The sequence below is a fragment of the Malaya genurostris genome, chromosome 3, assembly GCF_030247185.1.
Source record: "Malaya genurostris strain Urasoe2022 chromosome 3, Malgen_1.1, whole genome shotgun sequence".
Lineage (NCBI taxonomy): Eukaryota > Metazoa > Arthropoda > Insecta > Diptera > Culicidae > Malaya > Malaya genurostris.
Window position 1 is genome coordinate 88475953 of NC_080572.1, and position 19993 is coordinate 88495945.

Consider the following 19993-nt stretch of genomic DNA (forward strand, 5'->3'; position numbering starts at 1 on the left):
AAATTCTCTGTGAATTGGGATGATGAAGCAGAAATGCTGATTATTAAATGCATAACGATCCACACACTTGTTTACACAGAATGCCAGCCTCTACCTCAGGCCCGTACCTAGGATTTCATTTCGGGAGAGGCCCAAAGATTAAAAAACAATGTTACTGAAGATTGCTTATGTACCTAATTTTCGGTGTGCCTTTTACGGGTGTTTTTAACAGACACTTTAATCTTTTCCACTGGAACTGATATTGTATTACATTTCATTACGTTTACTGTCTTGCTATTTCTGTAACACATGTCTGAGACCTTCTAAATAATTATATATCTGTTTTTTATTTCGGGTGGGGCCAGGGCCCCTCGGGCTCCCCCTCTGGTCACGTGACTGAAAGGATTTTGAGTAGGAATATATTTCACCGTTTGTTTCGGAATACGCTACGTATTTATACTCAAGACTTGTTTGACTAGACAAAATGTGTTCCATTATCTCTCCATTAAAATCTCATTGAAAATTGTGCATTTCTGTTCCAATGCAACGTTGCTGCATTAAACCCTACCACACTATACACCATTTCTTCTTCCGGATTGGTGCAAATGAATAGCAGTAATTGCTCTACAGGTAAAAAACCATTGCCGTGGGTATCAAAGCGGAGTTGTTATCTCCGATCCCGAGAGATTTATGATTATTGGCTCCAAGCTCCACCTTCATTTCAAGAGCCACACCCCTCGCTCAAACGAGCATGCGCTGTGTGTTCTCAGCCTTATCGTCGTACCGAACTGATTGAGTGCCGAGCGATGTGTTGGTGAGTGACAACCAGAGTTTGCTGGTAATACACACAAGTTCAACGGTCAGGATCTCAGTATGAGACGATCGCTCGTGGCATTCGGAAGCATCTAAGGTCGGGCATCTCGGGAATGCAATCAACGTGTGACGATCGGTGAAATTGATGGAATTATTCGGTGTTGTCGAGGAGTGCAATGTTGCGGTCAGTGTGATCTCACAGTGGATGGTGTGCAATTTGAGCCAACAGAATCTGCGAAGATTAATGTGTTGATTAATGTTCCTCGCATTGCGCTGCTGTTGCGACTCAGAAAGTATTAGATCAGATCACCGTCGGATTTTGTGACAGAATGTTATGTTGATCAACATTGTACACGGTGTACAATTTTGGCTATTTCAAAAGTCGAGAGTAGAGCTATTTTTAGCCACCGCAATAAAGAGCACGAAACGTCGCGATATTTGACGGGTGAATTTCTGGCCGCGCACGGCTACAGCATGTGAAAATGTAAACAGTGTTCGGCGAAGCATTTTAGTCGGAGTGAAATTCTAGAACGTGTCACCTGGAACGGAAAGGTGATCATCAGCTCGTGCATCTAACAGGCGCATCATATGCTATTACATCGTGCTTTGGTGTGTTTCAACGATTTCGGTGAAAATTAGTGATTAGTTGATTGCGGGAAAAAGTATTGGTAGGCAATAATTAGGTTACCAACTGTAGGATTTGTTACCCAAATCGAGTTAGCATGCTGCAGCATCCGAGTAGTGATTATTATGAGCTATCGGCGGCCAGCAAACAAACGCCCCCAAATTTTAGTCCACAGGGTGCCGTGTTGGCGACGATGGCTGGTGGCGGTAGCGGGAGCGGTGCTGGCGTTGGTGGGTTGAATAATAACAACAACAACAACAATAACAACAACGATAATGATCTGGATTTGATGGGCCAGAATGGAGACCGGGAATCAATGCCCAGTTTTGGATTTACTCAGGAGCAGGTTGCGTGTGTTTGTGAGGTGAGTGTTGACATTTTTCAAGGATCGCTAAACCTTCACATTTCTCTTATTCATAACCAAATTGTTAGCTTGAGTCCTGCCAAATTATTTTTCTTGAATCTGCAAACTGTTTAGCTAGTAGAAGCAAGCAAGTGTTCGCATATTAGCTTGAGTTTTGAAAAAAATTTTTTCGTGAAGATGCAAACTGTATTGCAAGTAAAATATTTGTTGTCTGTTGTAACAAAACTGTGTGTTTTCGAGCAATGGCAATGAAGACAAGCTAAGTAATTTCAAACATATAGTCCAGTATGAAACGAATTGTAAATCTGGAACAGACATGTACTCAAACAGGAATCAATTCTACTAATAACTAAACATTGCATTTTCATGCACATATTCGGAGCAGAAGATTGAATATAAAGTTACTCCTCAAATCTTCACTTTTCAATATACTTTAAAAGCAAAACTAAGCGTAAATTAAAATATGTTGTATAATTCATTGAAAAAGCAAGGCATTCTAATTTACTCTTACATCGATGATGGTTTTCAATCAAATTTTTAATTCAATTGATGTCTATTTCAAAGTATCATGGAATTACATGTCGAGTAAATTTCTTTATTAGTTTCTGTGCAGTTATTAGAAAGAAACAATTATTTAAGTGTTTTATATATTCTTATGTTTTAACAACGAAGACTCAGTTGACATAACAGTGTTTCAATAAAGCGTGTTCGGATTCAAATTGCATCACAAGAAACATTCAGGACATCAAAACGAAGTTATAATTTAACTTTTTCCACATTCACTTAATTCAATTTCAATACTATATCCAAATGCACCAACCATCTTCTTTACACTACTCATAAGGTCTTGTACAACGTTTGGACAAACATTGCGTGGAAATCCACTTTTTCATCATATCTTCCTCCGATTGCACTTTCTTAAGATGTTTCGCCTGCTGTATTATAATCCAGTACTTTTCAATTGGCTACAGATCCGGCGTGTTCGGGTCCTTCTGCCGGAAGTTAGCCTCATTAGTTTCCACTCCAACACATCTCTCGAGTTATGGAACGAGGTGAAATCCAGCCAGAAAAGCGTGTGACCTTAGAAGTGTAAGTAGCCGCTTTTGGAGGCATTCCTTTATGTATTCGTGCCTATTGAGCGTACTGGTTATCACAAGTGGAGTGCTACACTTTCCACAAGAGCAAATTGATTGCCAAATCATGTATTTTTTTGCAATATTTGACACCTTTTGTTTCCTAACGAGCGAGTTGTATGTGATGCATAGCTATTTGCATTAAACTTGTTTTTATTTCCGGCGAACGACCGTAACTAGGTTAAAGTCGGGTATAAATAAACGATTTCGACTTTGGAAAGCTCTCCTATATCCAAAAAATATTTGCGAATGTGTTAATTGTAATATATCTAGCAAATTCACTTACGAATCATTCGATCAATAATTAACGTTGAGTTTTATACGCGTTTTGACTGATATTGGGTTTAGGTTTAACAAATAGCTTTAGTTTATCAAACTAGCCTGGGAAACTCATGTAACCAGTGCGGTAAAACTTCATCTTAATCGAATATTTTTTGATGAAAATTAAATTTATGGCCGTTTACTGTCAGCAAATCCTTTCTCATTCATTTTATCTCTGTTGCCGAAGCTCCCAGAATTCATCGTCAATTGAATAACCGTACCTAGTCACTTGAAGTTTCGCTTGCTCAGTTTGTAGTGCCAGTAGTCTACCTATTTCATTGTCTTCCTTATCTTCACTGTGGGTAGTGAGCAAGTGCAAATGAATAGGCATAAACTTCAACTCGATAACACAAAACTCTCTATAAACGATAAATAGAACTCGACTATAACGATAAATAAAAGGTGGCGGTTCTCATTTGAGTTTTCTATTATCACCAGCAAGTTAAAATCGATAATTTCGACTGTTTGAAATGTATTGAGATGTCTATTTTGAAAATGATAATGTGACTGGTTTACCTTTCATCCTTATCTTGAACCAATTCGAATGTTTACATGAATCTCACTTAAATGCCGCTCTGTCATTCAATTGTGAAAGATATTTTGTTACTTCAAAAGATAAACTGACGGTGGTTAAACTGAGCTTCGGTTGAGAGAGAAACGAATGAAGAGCGGGATGATGCCCATTCGGTGCGAGAATGTGAAGTTTACTGCAGTAGAGTGCTCGTCAGTGTGTGCACACATTCGATTTCAATTGAATTGAATGAAGTTTTACAGCACTGCATGTAACTAAGTTTCTTGACTGACAGTTCTCTCCGCGTTTCTTGACTGACAGTTCTTTCCGCACTTAGCCGAGGAAATCTCCGCAGCTAACGTCTACCCAGTATTATTCGTCGAGGGCGTCGATTCCGTAACATCTAGCTTCTTCAATCTTTTCAAATAAAACTTCCTTTGTGAGAACTTTCCTGACTTGAAATGAACAGACTTGAAATGCACAGACTCTTTTGGTAGCTGCAGCAAAACGGTTTACAAATCCGAAACAAAACATCATCTCGGTGTCCTCGAGCACTGCATGTTTTGGTACGCGGTGGTGTTCAACACGTACTCGATGTAGACAGTCAACGCAACCGACTACTTTGATTGCTGTCAATGTTACTTGTTACTCGATGTACGAAGAATATTTTTCATAACATTGAGTATCCGAGCAAAAAAAAAGTAGCCTGTTGAGCCAATACAAAATGACCTATGATTCTTATGCCGTTTTTCATTGAAAAACACTGGTGGCGTGGATTGCTCTGATTTTGCACTTTCGAGCAGAAATGCAACATTTTGACGGTGTTTCATTGCCATTTCTGCTCGAAAGTGCAAAACCAGAGCAATCCACGCCACCAGTGTTTCTCAATGAAAAACGCCATTAAATGATTTTCGTTTGCAAATGAGGTATCATATCCTTTGTGGTTTAACATCGATCACCAATCGAACCCTTTGTATTCCAAAACTCACCACATCGAGAGTTCTTTCAGATCGAATTTGCAAACTACAATTAGAGATGTAATTAGTCGATCGTCCTGGGACGACTGCATGTTTTGGTAATATTTGTCGTCCGATTTTGTCATCATAGAGTTTAAAGAAATTTAATCTTTCTCTTTAGTCTAGTGATCTTGCATTTGAACAATAAAAGAAAGTTTACAATTTAATTTTAATGATCATACTGCTTGCACGAATCCTAGTCCGTATATCAATTCCAATCATAAACTCCGTGGCACCCAAGGAAGAGTGAGATGAGGCGTCGTACTTCCGCTTAGTGGAAGAAATTTCAATAATTCTTGTCTTCTTTATTTTTATCCTACCGTATGAACGATGGATCACACTAGCACGATGTTGGGTTCGGTCAGTAGAGTTTGAATGGTATTTTGATAAATAATTATAAGGAAACATGATGCAATCAGTGTGTAATTCGTGCAGATCGTCATTACATCACAACACAGTGCAGCAACTCATAAGACAGTTTACTTTTCTTTACGTTTCGTCTCAGACTCGTCAGTACAGAACAGTTCAGATTGAACTGCTTAGTGCAATCTTACACAGTTCAACTTGAACCGCTAAGTAGACTTAAAGTTATTGCTATTTGCAAAACACTTTTTAATTGGCACCGATGTGCCATGTCTTCACTGACGTGCCGAACGAAAACGTTGTTTTCGGCTAATACTGGCCGTTTCAGGTATTGAAATTTAGGGGTTAACTGTTCAAGTTTGCACTAAGCAGTTCAATTTGAACTGCTCTGCACTGTCGAGTCTAAGACGAAGCTCAAAGAAAAGTAAAAACTATTATGTGGCCTAAGCCCAAACTTAGGTTAACCCTGATTATCAAACAGATTTTTTTCTTAGCTTATTCTTCTTTCCTTTTCAAATCTTGTGCGAATCCGAATCAATTATTCTTTTCGATTACGGACTTCACACACCCATTGTTATCAAAAAGCAAGCTTTGGTATTACATTCCTTTTGTGGATTTTGACCTACTGTTTCAACAAACTTCGAAACCGATTCTTAACGTACAGAACCATTGCATGGCTGGTGCTACGATCCTACTGACACAGATGGCGTTTTTCATTGAAAAACACTGGTGGCGTGGTTTGCTCTGGTTTTGCACTTTCGAGCAGAAATGACAATAAAACACCTCAAAAAAACTGCACTTCTGCTCGAAAGTGCAAAACCAAAGCAATTCACGCCACCAGTGTTTTTCAATGAAAAACGGCATGAGAAATCTTCCAGGCCGGGACTCGAGCATATGACAACTGGCTTATAAGACCAACGCCCTATGCATTGAACTACCAAACCGGGCATTGTTATCAACAGGTTATAATTATTGTGAATAGCTGTATTAGGCTTTTTTCATTTATGCACAGATTACAAGGATGCTTAAGAAATCGCAGCCCTGGAGACCCCTTGTGTTACATACCATTCGATTCAGCTTGACGATATTCGAAAATATGAGTGGTTGCATATCTGTGTGCTTTTTCTTACACCTTTTCTATCCACTCAATATTCTCGGAGATGACTAAGTCGATTTCAAGAATTTTAGCTTCGTTCGAAAGCTACTATTCCTTTAGCTTTGACCAAGGTTAAAGATCAAATGAGTGGCAGAATGCAAAAATCGATTGAGTGAAACTTAATGTAGAAATCCATATAAATACAATGAGTGCAAAAACCTTACACGGACTTGCAGTACAAAAAATCGTTTCATAACATTTTAATTGCAATAACCGGACAAGAAGATTAGAATGCTAAAACCGCTTTTTTGTCCAGTTCTTGAGCTTCAGCTTGAGCGACCACCCCTGGTTGCTCATACTGATCGGGATTAGCTGAAATTGTACAGGGAGTTTCTAGATGATCCGACCTGGGACTGGTAAATCATCATTCAATGTACATGTTCTGGTAACTCCAAAATTCATTGATCAGTACCGGAGCCGGCCAGGCCCGAATGTAGATCGCCTAAGGAATGGGAAGGAATGTTAGTCCAACACTTGTTGTTACTAGAGGCCGTATATACTACTGCGCACTCCACAAGTGTCAAGGGAGGAGGATACTTGTTAGTAAAAATTTCAGTATTGGTATTATTCGTGCGCGACTCAGTATGTTCCGGTTTCAAGATGCTTGGATGTACCACTAAACTCACTGACTTCCCGAGTGAACGTTTCAACAATATCAATATTCAATATTGAAGTCCCGGGAAGTCTTGATACTCACATCTTATTCGTATCACATCTCGTTACGAAAAATTCTTTTTTATTTTCTAAATGAAATTACCTGCTACAAAATTAACGAGTGAATAGGATTTAAACAATCATTTAAATTACCAATCATTTTAGATCGTCAAACAAAGGTCAACATATTTCACGCGCGTTTGATTGGTTATAATTTCCACTTAAACACTATTTATGTTTATTATTAAACACGAAAAATTTGTTTTATTATTAATTTGTTATATTGGTTGATCTGGGTAGTCGTCTACCGAGAAAAAATTATTAATTTATCATCAAAACAAGTATCTATATTATTTCTGTTATTACATAATAATATTTACTGGATCTTCGCAATAGTTGATTTTTTTCAACTAGTTTATAACCGTAGAAGACAAGCAATAACATGGAAGAAGAAAAAATACCAAATATCAAACAAAACTTTTCTCAACAGCTAGCCGGAAATTGATAAGTTGAATGAAGTTTAATGAAGAGATAATTTTGTAAAATAGAGTAATCAGATGTATCTGAATAACTGAAGGAAAAAAGACACTCCTGCAATTGTCGACATGGAAGCAGGAATCCAGTGGATCTGGGCTGGTACTGTCCGGAGAAAGATAATAGGTACTATCAATCTCCTAGTGGACCCCAGTCCCTCGGATGTTCCAGTTCTAGTAATTAAGTTGTTTTGCCTTCCTAAATCCGTGTTAGGTTTTTGCTCTCAACTTTTTTTTATCCATTTTTTGCATTTGGTTTGAACCTTTTGACCTAAACGGGTTATGTTTAAGTGACTGGTTTAAGTTATGTTTAAGTGACTGATTCCAAACTGAGTTATGTTTATGCGACGTAACCGATAATTTTATTTTTCTCGGAGATACCAAAACTTATTTCGAAAATATTGAAATGGCTCATCCAAAATATTCAAACGGCTCACGGTGAACTCTTTCGGTTCTGAATATAAAATCGACTCTTTCGTATAAGTGACGTAACCGACAAACCATACTGCTTTCTCAAAGATATCTCAACTGATGTCGAAGAACTTGGGTCCGTTTGATAGCTTTGGCAAATGTCATTCTAGAGGCATGGGATAAGAGCTTGTTGGCTCCCACCTATCATGAATTAATGAGTTTGAATACCATTTCTAGAAAAAAGAATGTGTTTAAACAATTATAATAGGAATGAACAAAAAAAACCAGGTCCACAATACTTTACTGTCGTCGTTGGGGAGGATGTGAGCGATGCGGACAGGACGATTCAAGTGGAGAAATTCGGTCGAAATGTACTGGTATGGCAAGCAATATGTTCCTGTGGTTTGAAGTCAACAATTTTTTACACTACCGGAACTATAAATGCAGAAATCTATCGATCTTAGTGACTCCAGAAGAGATTGCTGCCTTTATATAACAAGCATAGTACACCTCCACTGTTTTGGCTGGATTTAGCGTCGGCTCACTATGCCAAAACCACTCTCAATTGGCTTGCGGAAAAAGGTATAAATTTCGTTGAGAAAAATATCAATCCACCAAATTGCACTCAGCTTCGACCCATCGAACGTTACTGGGCAATTGTGAAGAGGGTCTTCAAGAAGACTGGCAAGATAGCTGGGAACATGCAGGAGTTCAACAAAATTTAGGCTCAAGCGTCCAAAAAATGCGATGCAACACTTGTCCGGAACTTGATGAAGAGCGTTCGATCAAAAGTTCGAAAATTCATGAAGAAATAACTTAAATTTAATCCGGTTTTCATTATACTCAAGTTTAACCTCGTACAATAAATGATCATTTTTTAGATTGAATAAAATATCGTTTTTTATCAAAATTTGAAAGAAAAATTTGTGGATAGCTTATTTTCGATACACTCCTTAGGTTTGATATTGTTAATGTATTTGTATATAGATGTTTGTCATTAATTAAAATCAGTTTTTTACTTACTATTAGATAATGTCAGTTGACTTTTCGGGGCTTCCGTGCGAGAACATGAATAGTAAAAAAGTACTAATTTGAAATACCGTTGAATTCCATTAATAATCCATGAATTACAACCGAAATAAGTATCAGTATCATTATGTCTGTTATACTTCGTAGAATATTGCACACGTAATATTGATGAAATTCAATGGTATTTCAAATTAGTATTATCATAGTAAATATATTTCTTTCATCAAAATAATGTTTTAGCCAATTTCTTTTGTCAGTTGTTTCCAAAATTCAATTTTGTAAACTTAAAACAATATTATTGGTTTGCTAATAGCACCTTCGACTATTGATGCACCATCACTGCTTTCGTAGTTGATGAGAACTTGAACTGTTCTTTATTTTTTGTATCGTTTGTGTCATTGTGTAGCAATGACAAAAAAACTTTGTTGTAGCAGAGAAATTCAATTTGAATTGGAAGGTATATATTACTACCTTGATCCAGAAGTTCTCGCAATCATCACCGTGTGGCGCTCTCAGTTAGATTAGATTAGATTTTTTTTAGTTTGTCACATCTGTCATTGACATTCTATCAAATTTTGAGCTTGATATCTGTATATTTGTAAAAGTTACGCTGTATTGAGTAAACCTGGGATTGTGCGTATCCTCGATTTTGCACAATTTTCATGGAATTGGAATTGAATTTTCAACAACGAGTTTGCATTAAATTTTGCGTTAAAAACGGTTTCAATGGTGCGAAACTAACAGATGATGAAGCCGGAAAAATAATGTACACAAACACTATGGTCTTTTAAAAACCTGTTTTAATCCACCTAGTGGTGTAATGATTCCTTTCGTATTACAAATCATATTCTCATGTATAATATAGTGGTATTTTTCAAAATAGTTTTCTGTGATTCTTCAAAAAAAAAACGAAAAGATTGTTTGTTTGTACATCACTGTACAGGGTTGCACAAATTTGGTCTCCGGTTACACTGCATCGGAAAGTAGATTTATTTTCGCCTAGTAGTTTTTCATCATGGAGCACAAGGTGTATCGCTCACCGGGTTTTTATTTATAACTCGTTTTTGAAGAATCATTTTAACGGTCGTCGTATGAAATAAAATTTACGGGCCACGTCCGGACACCAGAGAATGATGAACGAGTTCGATCGGCTCTTGTGAAAAGTCTTGCGCGTTCGGATAAGAAACATGCGGCTGCTCTTCAAAATTCTTGTCGTTCTTTTCATCGAAGTCAAAGAAGATTCATCGTTTCCTTCATATAAAATCGCTATCGCTCAGATGTTGAATCCGACAGATTGTGGAGCTCGTTTTCGTTCTCGAACAAGATGCTCAAATGCTAGGCAGTGGTGAGATTCCTCTAAACGATATAATGATGAGCGACGAAGCCTACTTCACCTGGTTGATGCGGCAAATAAGCAAAATTGACGTAATTATGCAAAGACGAATCCGTTACAGGTGGTTGAGAAGCCCCTCTAGATTCTTCATAAACGAGTTGTAAATAAAACGCGATGAGCGACACTTCAGTGTTTCATGATGGAAAACTACTAAAATAACATAAACCTTCATTCTTCTACTTCCCAATGCCGTGTTCGGTTTCTCCCTCCCTTGTTTGGTTTCGGTGTAACCGGAGAACGAAATGTTTCAGGTTCGATGTCCAGCCAGCGACTGGCACCATTAAAGAAGGTGACAAGCGATTATAAATACACTCTCCTACTCAATGCTTGATCGGAGAAATAGGTATAAAGCGAGAGGACTAGTGTTTGATGGATAGAGAAGATGTTTGGATATAAGGTGTCGGTCGGGTGACTGCCAGGATGTAGACCATGTTCGATGTACGTTGCTAACCATGTCTGTGAGTTTTAGTGTGGCTAAAGCAAGATCAGAGTGGCGAAATGGTAGCGCGTATGCACGGAATGCATAAGAACGCAGGTTCGAGTCCTGTCTCTGAGCGTATCTTTTTCCAAAAATTCATCTTTTCTGTTAGTTTTTCTTTCACTTGGCTTCTCCAATATATATTTCCGCTCAGTCATTGCAAAAACTGAACTGACATGTTCCTTAACACTTCCGAATATCAATTAGTTGATCAATTGTATGAATTATGCAAGCATTCCCCTTTTTCACATTTCCACAAATAACAAAGAAGGCTTCACTTGATCTTGATTACTGTGAATTTCACACAGCGAAAAGTGCACAAATCTAATCAAACTGTTCTAGATTTGCACTAAACTGAGGATATTTACCTTCGATTTGCGAACAACAAATCCTAATAGTTCTTTAGAAAACTGTTAGAGCCGTTAGAACGGCTAATTTTGCGTAATGCTCTCCGACGTTGTTTTTTCCCCAATGCAAATGACTGGCAGCTGTGACGTAATCGCTCTTGCCGAAAGCGAAACTAGCTTTGCAAACGACACAAAATACATCTGCTCGCAGTGGCTGATTCAAACTGATTCAATTTTTTTGAGAGGTTTCTTTTTACGTGATTTCATTTGTAGCTTTTTCACTAATGGGTGGTCCTAACAGCTATAAAAATAGCCGCATACAGAATTTTAATATCGATTATTTTATTAAGGATTTGCATAATTTATTGAACGAAACTATTAATATGCTGTAGGGATTCGTTTCTAGCATTTAGAAGGGTCAAATTGTGGAACTCACTACGATATTAAACACTGTTCGGATCATTTTTCTCGAACGATTTGTTGTACAGCAGCAGATATTTTGTTCTTTTCTTCAGAACGCGTTCTGATTGGCTGGTGTTGACATGGGTCAAATGAGATAGGGTTTTCAATAGTGTACTATTGAAATACTTCAATGCTTTTGCTATACACGTTTAAGTTGAAAAATTTCTATTCTATTGGTAGTTAGATTATATAAATCCTTTCATAGATCACTGAGCTATGAGCTTTCAAAATACGAGAAAGGCAAACGCGCTTTATGTATTATCCTCTTTGATACTCGTTTATACCAAACATTTCAGAAAAGATTAATTTTGAATTATTTGAGATTATGTCACAAAACTGAATATTTTGTCATAAAATTGTGATCATATTTCCGATGGCATGTAGCAAAAATTATGTTGATTCGTTAGATACAACAAGAGATATTCACGATCAAAAACTTATCACTCTCTCAGAGGGTAAATTTTGAAAAGGCACCCCATAGTAAAGTAAGTCGTATTCACGACAAAATGTCTTCATCGTTATCAGTATCACTGTCTGATAATCGGAATCAACATTTCAACAAAGTTAGGCTCGTTTTAATGCTACTCTGTGTTCATTAAACAGGTTTGAACTTCAAATGGCTATCACTTACGGTTCCGGTGATATAATGGTATAAGTGACAAAAACGTCAAAACTGATTACCGCTCAGTTTTCTCGGATATGGATTATCCGATATTAATAATTTTAGGCTCGTTAGGTGAGTTTATTTCGTCGGTCGCATCGAAATTCCATGTTTCGTGATGTATTTGAAATTTACTTAGTGATACCGTCGTAATGGAGTAATACCATCAATAAAAGCAGCTAATAATATTAACATACATGCTGCAATTAATAATAATTATAATGATAAGAAAAACATGTCGAATCACAAAGTGCTTGAAGCTTGAATATCTTACACAGAAGTGCAGGATTTTGCTACGCCAATTCGAACGCACCATTGAAACACTGCGCCAAATGCTGCGCTCTTGTTACTTCTATAATAATCAAATTCATGTTAAATAGCGTTTTATTAAGTTTAACCTAATTAGTGCATGAACATACCATGGAACCGGTATTTTTCCCAACTCTGGTGATAAGGACTGCTGAAGGAACATTCCGGAAAGTTACAAATTGACAATTTTCCCCAATTTGAGCATCCTCAAGCATATGAACTGACGAGAAACATTGATGTACATGCTCCTTTAATATTCCGAATCACCCATCGCTAAACTTCCCAAAGGTACAAGATTGCCAATTTTTCTATGATTTTTAAGGTCTCATTGATACGCGTCATTTATAGTTAAAAATTCCTGTAGGACCTCTCATCGGGATCAACGATTTTAGAAGTAAATCAATCGGCACTCATGTCTGATCTTGCTCATATGTGATTTTCTTCCACAACACTCAAAGCTGATCGAAAATCAAAGTCCTGGCATTACATTCCTTTCGTGCAATTTAGCCTTTCTGTTTCAACAGACTTCGCAGCCGATTCATAGCTGACACTAAGAATCCTACCAGGTTGAGGCTCGAACATACGGCAACTGGCTTGTGAGACCAGTGTCCTATGCAGTGACCCTCCAACCCGGGCTATCGTCCAGCGATTTGATCTTACAGAAATCAGTGAAATAGTAGCTCAAAATCACTACCGATTATGTGTGACGGAAGATCGAAGTGATTCAAAGATCACTGATCAACTGATCTTAAAAGGATTAGATCAGTAGTGATCTTTATTGGTAAAGATCACAAGTGATCATCTTCACTAGTGATTATGATTTGATGATTTTTTGATCTTGATTTTTCCCGACCTGATTCAAGAGTATGTTCGAAGTTAACTGTCTGTTAAGTTCAAGAATTCAACTGCAGGATCTTTTACATTTGGGTATGGCTTTCTAATTAGATGAAAAAATGATACCTAAACTATTCGTAGATTCTCAGCAACACTTTGTGTCAAATAAGCATAAAAATCAAACTCGTAATATTTTTTGAATAAATTCCTAATTCTGTTCATTTATTCGGCATAAAAGGTAATTTGAAATGTATGTGTGAGATCAGTTTTAAAGATTTATAACCTTTTTGTGTGGAATTATGCCGGTTTTACTTATTTTTTTTTGTGCGGAGTTTTTCTGATCCGAAGAGTTGAATAACCATGAGGTTAAAAGTCTCATAATTCAGAAATTGCGGAATCGGAAGTTGAATCTGAATAAAATTCAATTCATAATTCAAGTTACCATGAATGAATAATTCAAGTTACCATGAATGAAACATTAATTTCCAAAGCTTTTTATCAAAAAATCTCTGTGTGATTTTAATAAGTGATTGAGCGTTATATGTACGGCTAATAAGTGCAACTTATCGTTGAAACCCCCTTTAATTAGTTTTGAATACGAAAACAGAATTAATACTTTGTATGCCAAAATCGGACTTGAACTTTCCAGAGCAGAAAACGTTTAGAGCCTTTTTTAGTGCAAGAACCGGGCAAAAAGCTTTGAATAGGATAACCGGATAAAATCTTAGCCGGTACTTTCAGAGTAAATGTGTTGATTTTTACATGGAAACTTTTTACGATTTTCGAATACGGGATATTGATGACGAACCTTTCATTTTATTCTAATTGTATAGAAATAAGATATTTTTATTTTGATCTTATTCGATAATATATGTCTATTAAAATATTTTTCGGAATCAAAATTCATTAAAGTGAATTATTGTTATTATTATTATTATTATTATTATTATTATTATTATTATTATTATTATTATTACATTGTTATTTTAATTCATCCCGGATTTAACCATTAATGGTCATTCACCGGGTGGTTAAAGTGTAAAAAATTACTCCAACTATCGATCAGGTTTGAAAAGTAGTTTAATATAACTAAAATTACTAACGTGATTACTCTCTCTTTATTCTAGATCATAAATTGAATGGGTTTTTTTTATGTATGACCACGCAAACAATTTTAAATAAATTTTAAGGTGGTGTTGAGCAAGATCGCATCAAGATTTTCAAGAAAGAGATAGAAGAAAACTTTCGAATGATTGAATAGTTACAGATACTTTTTCCCGCTTCTGAAAACCTAATTATTAGCAATATTGTGCCGTACGCCAAGGAAAGTAATTAAATAAATATCAGAAAACACAACTGCCGAAAAACGTAGGGATTAATATTCTTATAAAATTGCATAAATGTTATTAAACTGGACCACTCGAACCTCGTTCATGGCTAAATGCGCTGAGAACGTACGGAACGAAAATGCGCGAACGAGTTCAAGTGATAGCAACTAAAGCTCTTCGCCTACGCATGGTTGTCTTCTGAGAATGAGAACAAATTTGTCTCAGCGCATTAAAAAGAGCGCGTATGCATAAGGTCTGTTGCTACTCTGTGTAATATACAGTTCCCACATTTTAAAATATAATCGCGATTTTTTAATTCACGGTGCTCGGTTTTTTGATTCACAATCGAAAATCTTGAATCTAATTTTCATGCGCAAAATGGGCTTATTTCAGCCTCTGGTTTGAAGTTGAGGAATTGGAGAAATTGCTCGATCAAGACCCGTCGCAAACGCTAGAAGAACTTGCAAAATAACTCTGAGTTTCTCAGCCAGACATTTGCCACCGTTTAAAACCAATGAGAATGTTCCGAAAGGTAAGGAATTGAGGGCCGTATGATTTGAATCCAATGGACGTCGAGCTCCGTTTCTTCACGTGTGAACAACTGTTCCAACGGCACAAAAGAAAAGGTTTTTTGCCTCTAACTGTTACTGGTGATAAAAAGTGGGTCAGTCTATGGATACTCCGGCTGTGCATCATCATCGACGGCCGTTCAGAATATTCATGGCCTGAAGGTAATGCCCTGTATATGGTGTTACTAGCTGAGTGTGGTATATTATATATTGCAACCCTGTGAAAGGATTACGGGAAAGGTTACCAATAACAATTGATACGTTAGAGCCGAACATTGCAAGAAAAACGGCCTAAATATAACGATTAAAGTAAATTTGCAACATGACAATGGGAAGTCTTAACCCACACGCAGTATATCCCAGACTTGGTTCTTTCCGATTACTATTTGTTCCGGTCGATGCAGCATGGCCTGGCTAATCAGCACTTCTCCAATTATGATTCGAATTTTTGAAAGGGTATCCGTGAATTGAAGGAAATACGGGAATAAGTAGTGGCTAATGATGAATGATACTTTGAATATTGAGTTTGTAACGATTTTTTTTGTCAATTCATAAACCCTAATATGAAAACAAAGTTTCATTTAAACATGATCATTTGTTAAAAAACGATATGAAAAAGTGAGAAAAAAAATCATGTCGTAGTGTGAAAGATTGAACAAGTGTTTCCGGCATATCAAGAAAAGCCCCAACTGACAGCGAATACTTATATGAATTCGAAGCAAAATTTTCATCAATTTTCATATTTAATTTGCTATATACCGATGCAGTCATAGTATCACATTCATAGTATTGAAAAATCATTTGTAGATTATTTATCATATGTTGATTACACTTCTAATTTGTGACCGTCGTAACCAACGGTTTGTTTTCCCAAAATCCAACCACCAGCACAGCAGGATATCTCGATGGGACAGCTATCGGTTGAACGATTTATCCGAAATAGACAAATGTCGTGCGCCTCGAGCTGCATATCTTGTTCCGTCATCATAATAACCAAAGACGGATCACAGCGTGACACAAAAATTCGTCGTGATATGATTATGGTGATTTCATTCAAATCGAATTCCAAGACGGTAGAAAAGTTGTCCCAGCAAGTTTGCGCTTTCCATGCCCCAGTCCAAAACACACTTTACGAACTGAAAAAAAATGTCATTCTGAGGAGATTGAACGTTCCCGGTGGTACTTTTTCTCCGTGCGTTAAGATACACTTCGGCTAGGTTGTGACAAAAACTGTCTAAAACTATTTTTATCACTTTTTCACGTAAATAGAGTTGAGTTACGTTCGGTGCCTGCATACACTATCTTCACCGGCTGCTCACTGAGCACCGTAAGACGGCGGCATGTTGGAGCTCGATTTCAATAATAACAACAAAAACGAAATCGGCGAAGCGCAGAGAACTGAACGTCGTCATAGTCGTTGACGATCGAATGATGGATTTTCAGTGAGACCTCACCAACCGACCGACCGACCGACCGACGTCCGTCCGGTTTGCTGTTGGAGATGGGAATTTTGATTGAGCACTGCGAGCAAAAAGTGTAACCCGATACGGATTACCATTTGGCGATCGTCGACCTAGTTGTGTTTATCCGACGTCGGAGCGGTCCTTCCCCGACGGTACGACGAACAGTGAATGCTGATGCACAGTACATACCGACAACTTAGCTCTATAGATAGGGCATCTCGTCATCCTCATCATCACCATCATGACACATGGTAACGGTTCTACTCGATAGAAAGAGAAGCTGAACAAATGCATTTAATTTCTCCGGTGCATAGGCGGGGTACGGTTGGTAGAGGAGATATATAACATACACAGCAGAAGGGTTAGGGTTTTGAACATTCCCGAAAGTACGTCACAAAAGGAGTTTCTCTTTTTATTCTCGAGTGCCAACTGCTTAAACCCTCGAAGAAGCAGACAGGAAAATGAAACGTCGAACGAAAAGGATGGTGGATGTGAACATAGGAGCAATTCCTTTTTGGTATTTTTTTCTTTCCTTTCAACAACATTCTCTCTCCTTTGTCTATAGAGATCAAATAGTATTATTGATTTATAAGATTTTTGAGAGCAATTTATTCTAATTCAGTTCTGTTGATGTTTTGATGACTCATAAAGACTTAGTTAACATGATTAATTTTTCAACCGATGAATCAATTTGGTTAAAACTGAATAAACAAGTTTGAACTTTATCATCTCTACAGAAGCTCCTTGAATTATATCATCAATCAGATTAGCCTTTTCAACGCATGTCAACAACTTCCACACTTGAATGTGAAGTGTCAATTCAATCATTATTCATAAATCCCTTTTACGCTTTTTTCCTCCTCCTCCTCCTCCTGCGGTATATTTTTCTCCTACTGGCATCCAGCAACATGAATAGAGTGCCGTTGTTTACAAACGAAAGAACCATTTAAACTCCGAGAAATTAGTCAAACAATAGGCCCAAACTGCGATGCGACGTAAAATTAAATTTAACTCGCTCGGTTGCAAAAAACTGAGAGCTACGAATAACCAAAACAAAGCTAAATCCGAACGATTCTGCATCAAGGACCTCATTTGGCTGACACATGGGCACATGCTGCGTTGAAGCTTGGATGGGTTTGTTTGTGCATCGTAATGGGCAAATGTCCGAATGCGATTGAATACATCGTGGTAAATTGCTAATGCTGCTCTCGAAATTGAGTGTGTATCTCTTGGATGGGTTATAACCACATTCTTTCAGTCACTGTGAGAATCCAAAGTTTTTAAACAAATATTATCTATCAGTCAAGAAGTGCTTGATTTGAAATTCCTTGAATTTCATCCTCCTAAATCGAGGAGGATGAGTGCGGTAAGAGTTTTAAGCTTCAACAGCCAATAACATGTAATTCTAGAAAATTCAGAATATAAAAAAAATCAGAAAATTTCGTCTTTTAAAAGTATTTTATTCTTGATTGGGCATTACCATGACAGAATTTTATTTATCTTGTTGTTATTTTTTCATGCAGTTTTTGTTATGATTTTTAATATTTTAGCTCTTATTTCAAACTAAATAATGTCAATTTCTACTATGGAGATTTGGTTTCAATCAGTGTTGGTGATTGCCGAAAATTTGACAGAAGCTGCTCGATTTTTATCTATATTGTATACAACATTTTCAATCCGGTAGAAGATGCTACAAGAACTCGAGTCTCTCAATGCATGAACCGCGAGAGAATTTTTCTACACTTTTTCGCTCCACTTCATACTCTTTACAGTCTGATAATGATTGGTGCTGTGTGGAATTTACCAAGAGACAATCGCAAGTTGACAATTATCGCACAAAATCGAATCGATGATTCGACTTGATGATTCTCATACTAGGTTGCAATATTTCAAAACCCTTGTGTGGAGCATTCACATACATTTTCATAGACACAACTTATACAAAGGTTATATGCACATAGTTAGAATAAGCGGCAATAGTTAAATGATCCTATCGCAATTATCCACTTCCCATACAGAATCGGATCGCGAAACGAGAATAAGCGACCGTTTGTGGCTTCAGAGAGGATCCCCACAGCAGCGAGCTAACCTTTGATTCTCAGACAGGTCATCGAGAGAAATTCGCTCTCGCACTGGTGTCTATTCTATGTTAAATGAGTCATGCCGGGTTTTTGTTGCGGCGATGATATCCGTCTCTCTTTGATGGCACTGATTGAATTATGTGAAGAGTTGCAAGTAAGCGTTCTTTGATACGATAAAAGCCATCCTTGGTTTCAATAATAAAATTTGTTATTGGTTTGCAAATCATTTCTACTCGGGACCTCGGACTACTACTTTCCATTTGTCATAACATTTATTTTATTTATTGTGTTCAAGAAGCAAAGATATACAATAAATTTCAAATGGTTTTTCTGGACGAACGATATGTTTACTTGTGCAATTCCAATCTTTTTGATTTTTAAAATCTGACAACGGCTTCACGTGTATCCCTGTTTCCGTGGTGTAGTGGTTATCACATTCGCCTAACACGCGGAAGGCCTCCGGTTCGATCCCGGGCGGAAACAGATAATTTTTATGTAGCTGTCATATTCTATAGCGTTGGATGTGTACGTTATTCTGAAGTCGGGAGATCGAAGTTCGAAACCGGTTATCACCATTAAAAGTATCTTTTATAGCCAACTATATGATATTGAATAAAAGTGATGAACTGATACAAATAAACCTGAAATAGTTATAAGATCATGTACAAATTAAATGTATTTTATTTAATGCAATTCATAATAGCAACTCGCTTGATTAAAACGGTGTTTAGACTAACTAATGAATACCAACAACCTAATATGATAAAGACTGTCCCAGAAAGTATGGACCCACTTTGATCTCGCTGTAAATAATTCACAAGTGTTAGATATTCAAATTTCATTCGATATACTGCTAATATTAGACTACAACAACAGAATATTATTCTCAACATTTGCTACTTAGCCATTGTAGACTAGTTGGCGCACCTTCTTACGAACGTTCCTCATTAAATTCCGTGCAGACTTCTGGGCGACAAGTTTTGACACTTTTTCCCAATCTTTTTCGAACTGTTGAATGGTTTCGGCTGCCGAGACATGTTTCCTAAGATGTGCCTTCGTTAATGCCCAAAATTCCTCAATTGGTCGAAGTTGTGGGCAATTTGGTGGATTCATGCCTTTTGGGACGAAAGTGACATTTTTGGTAGTATAACATTCTATCG

General features: G+C 37.1%; 1 protein-coding gene and 1 non-coding gene across 2 annotated transcripts in view; both read left to right on the forward strand.

Moving 5' to 3' along the window:
• The first annotated feature begins 865 nt into the window (after positions 1–865).
• LOC131435193 (homeobox protein six1) overlaps positions 866–19993 on the forward strand; it is a 78028-nt gene continuing 58900 nt past the window's right edge. Inside the window, exon 1 of the mRNA XM_058602830.1 lies at positions 866–1781. Within this exon, the coding sequence (XP_058458813.1) occupies positions 1515–1781 (267 nt within the window). The 5' untranslated portion in view covers positions 866–1514. The remainder of the gene's footprint in view (positions 1782–19993) is intronic.
• Positions 19244–19316, forward strand: Trnav-aac (transfer RNA valine (anticodon AAC)). Its single transcript has one exon. It is a non-coding gene; the product is annotated as a tRNA-Val (tRNA).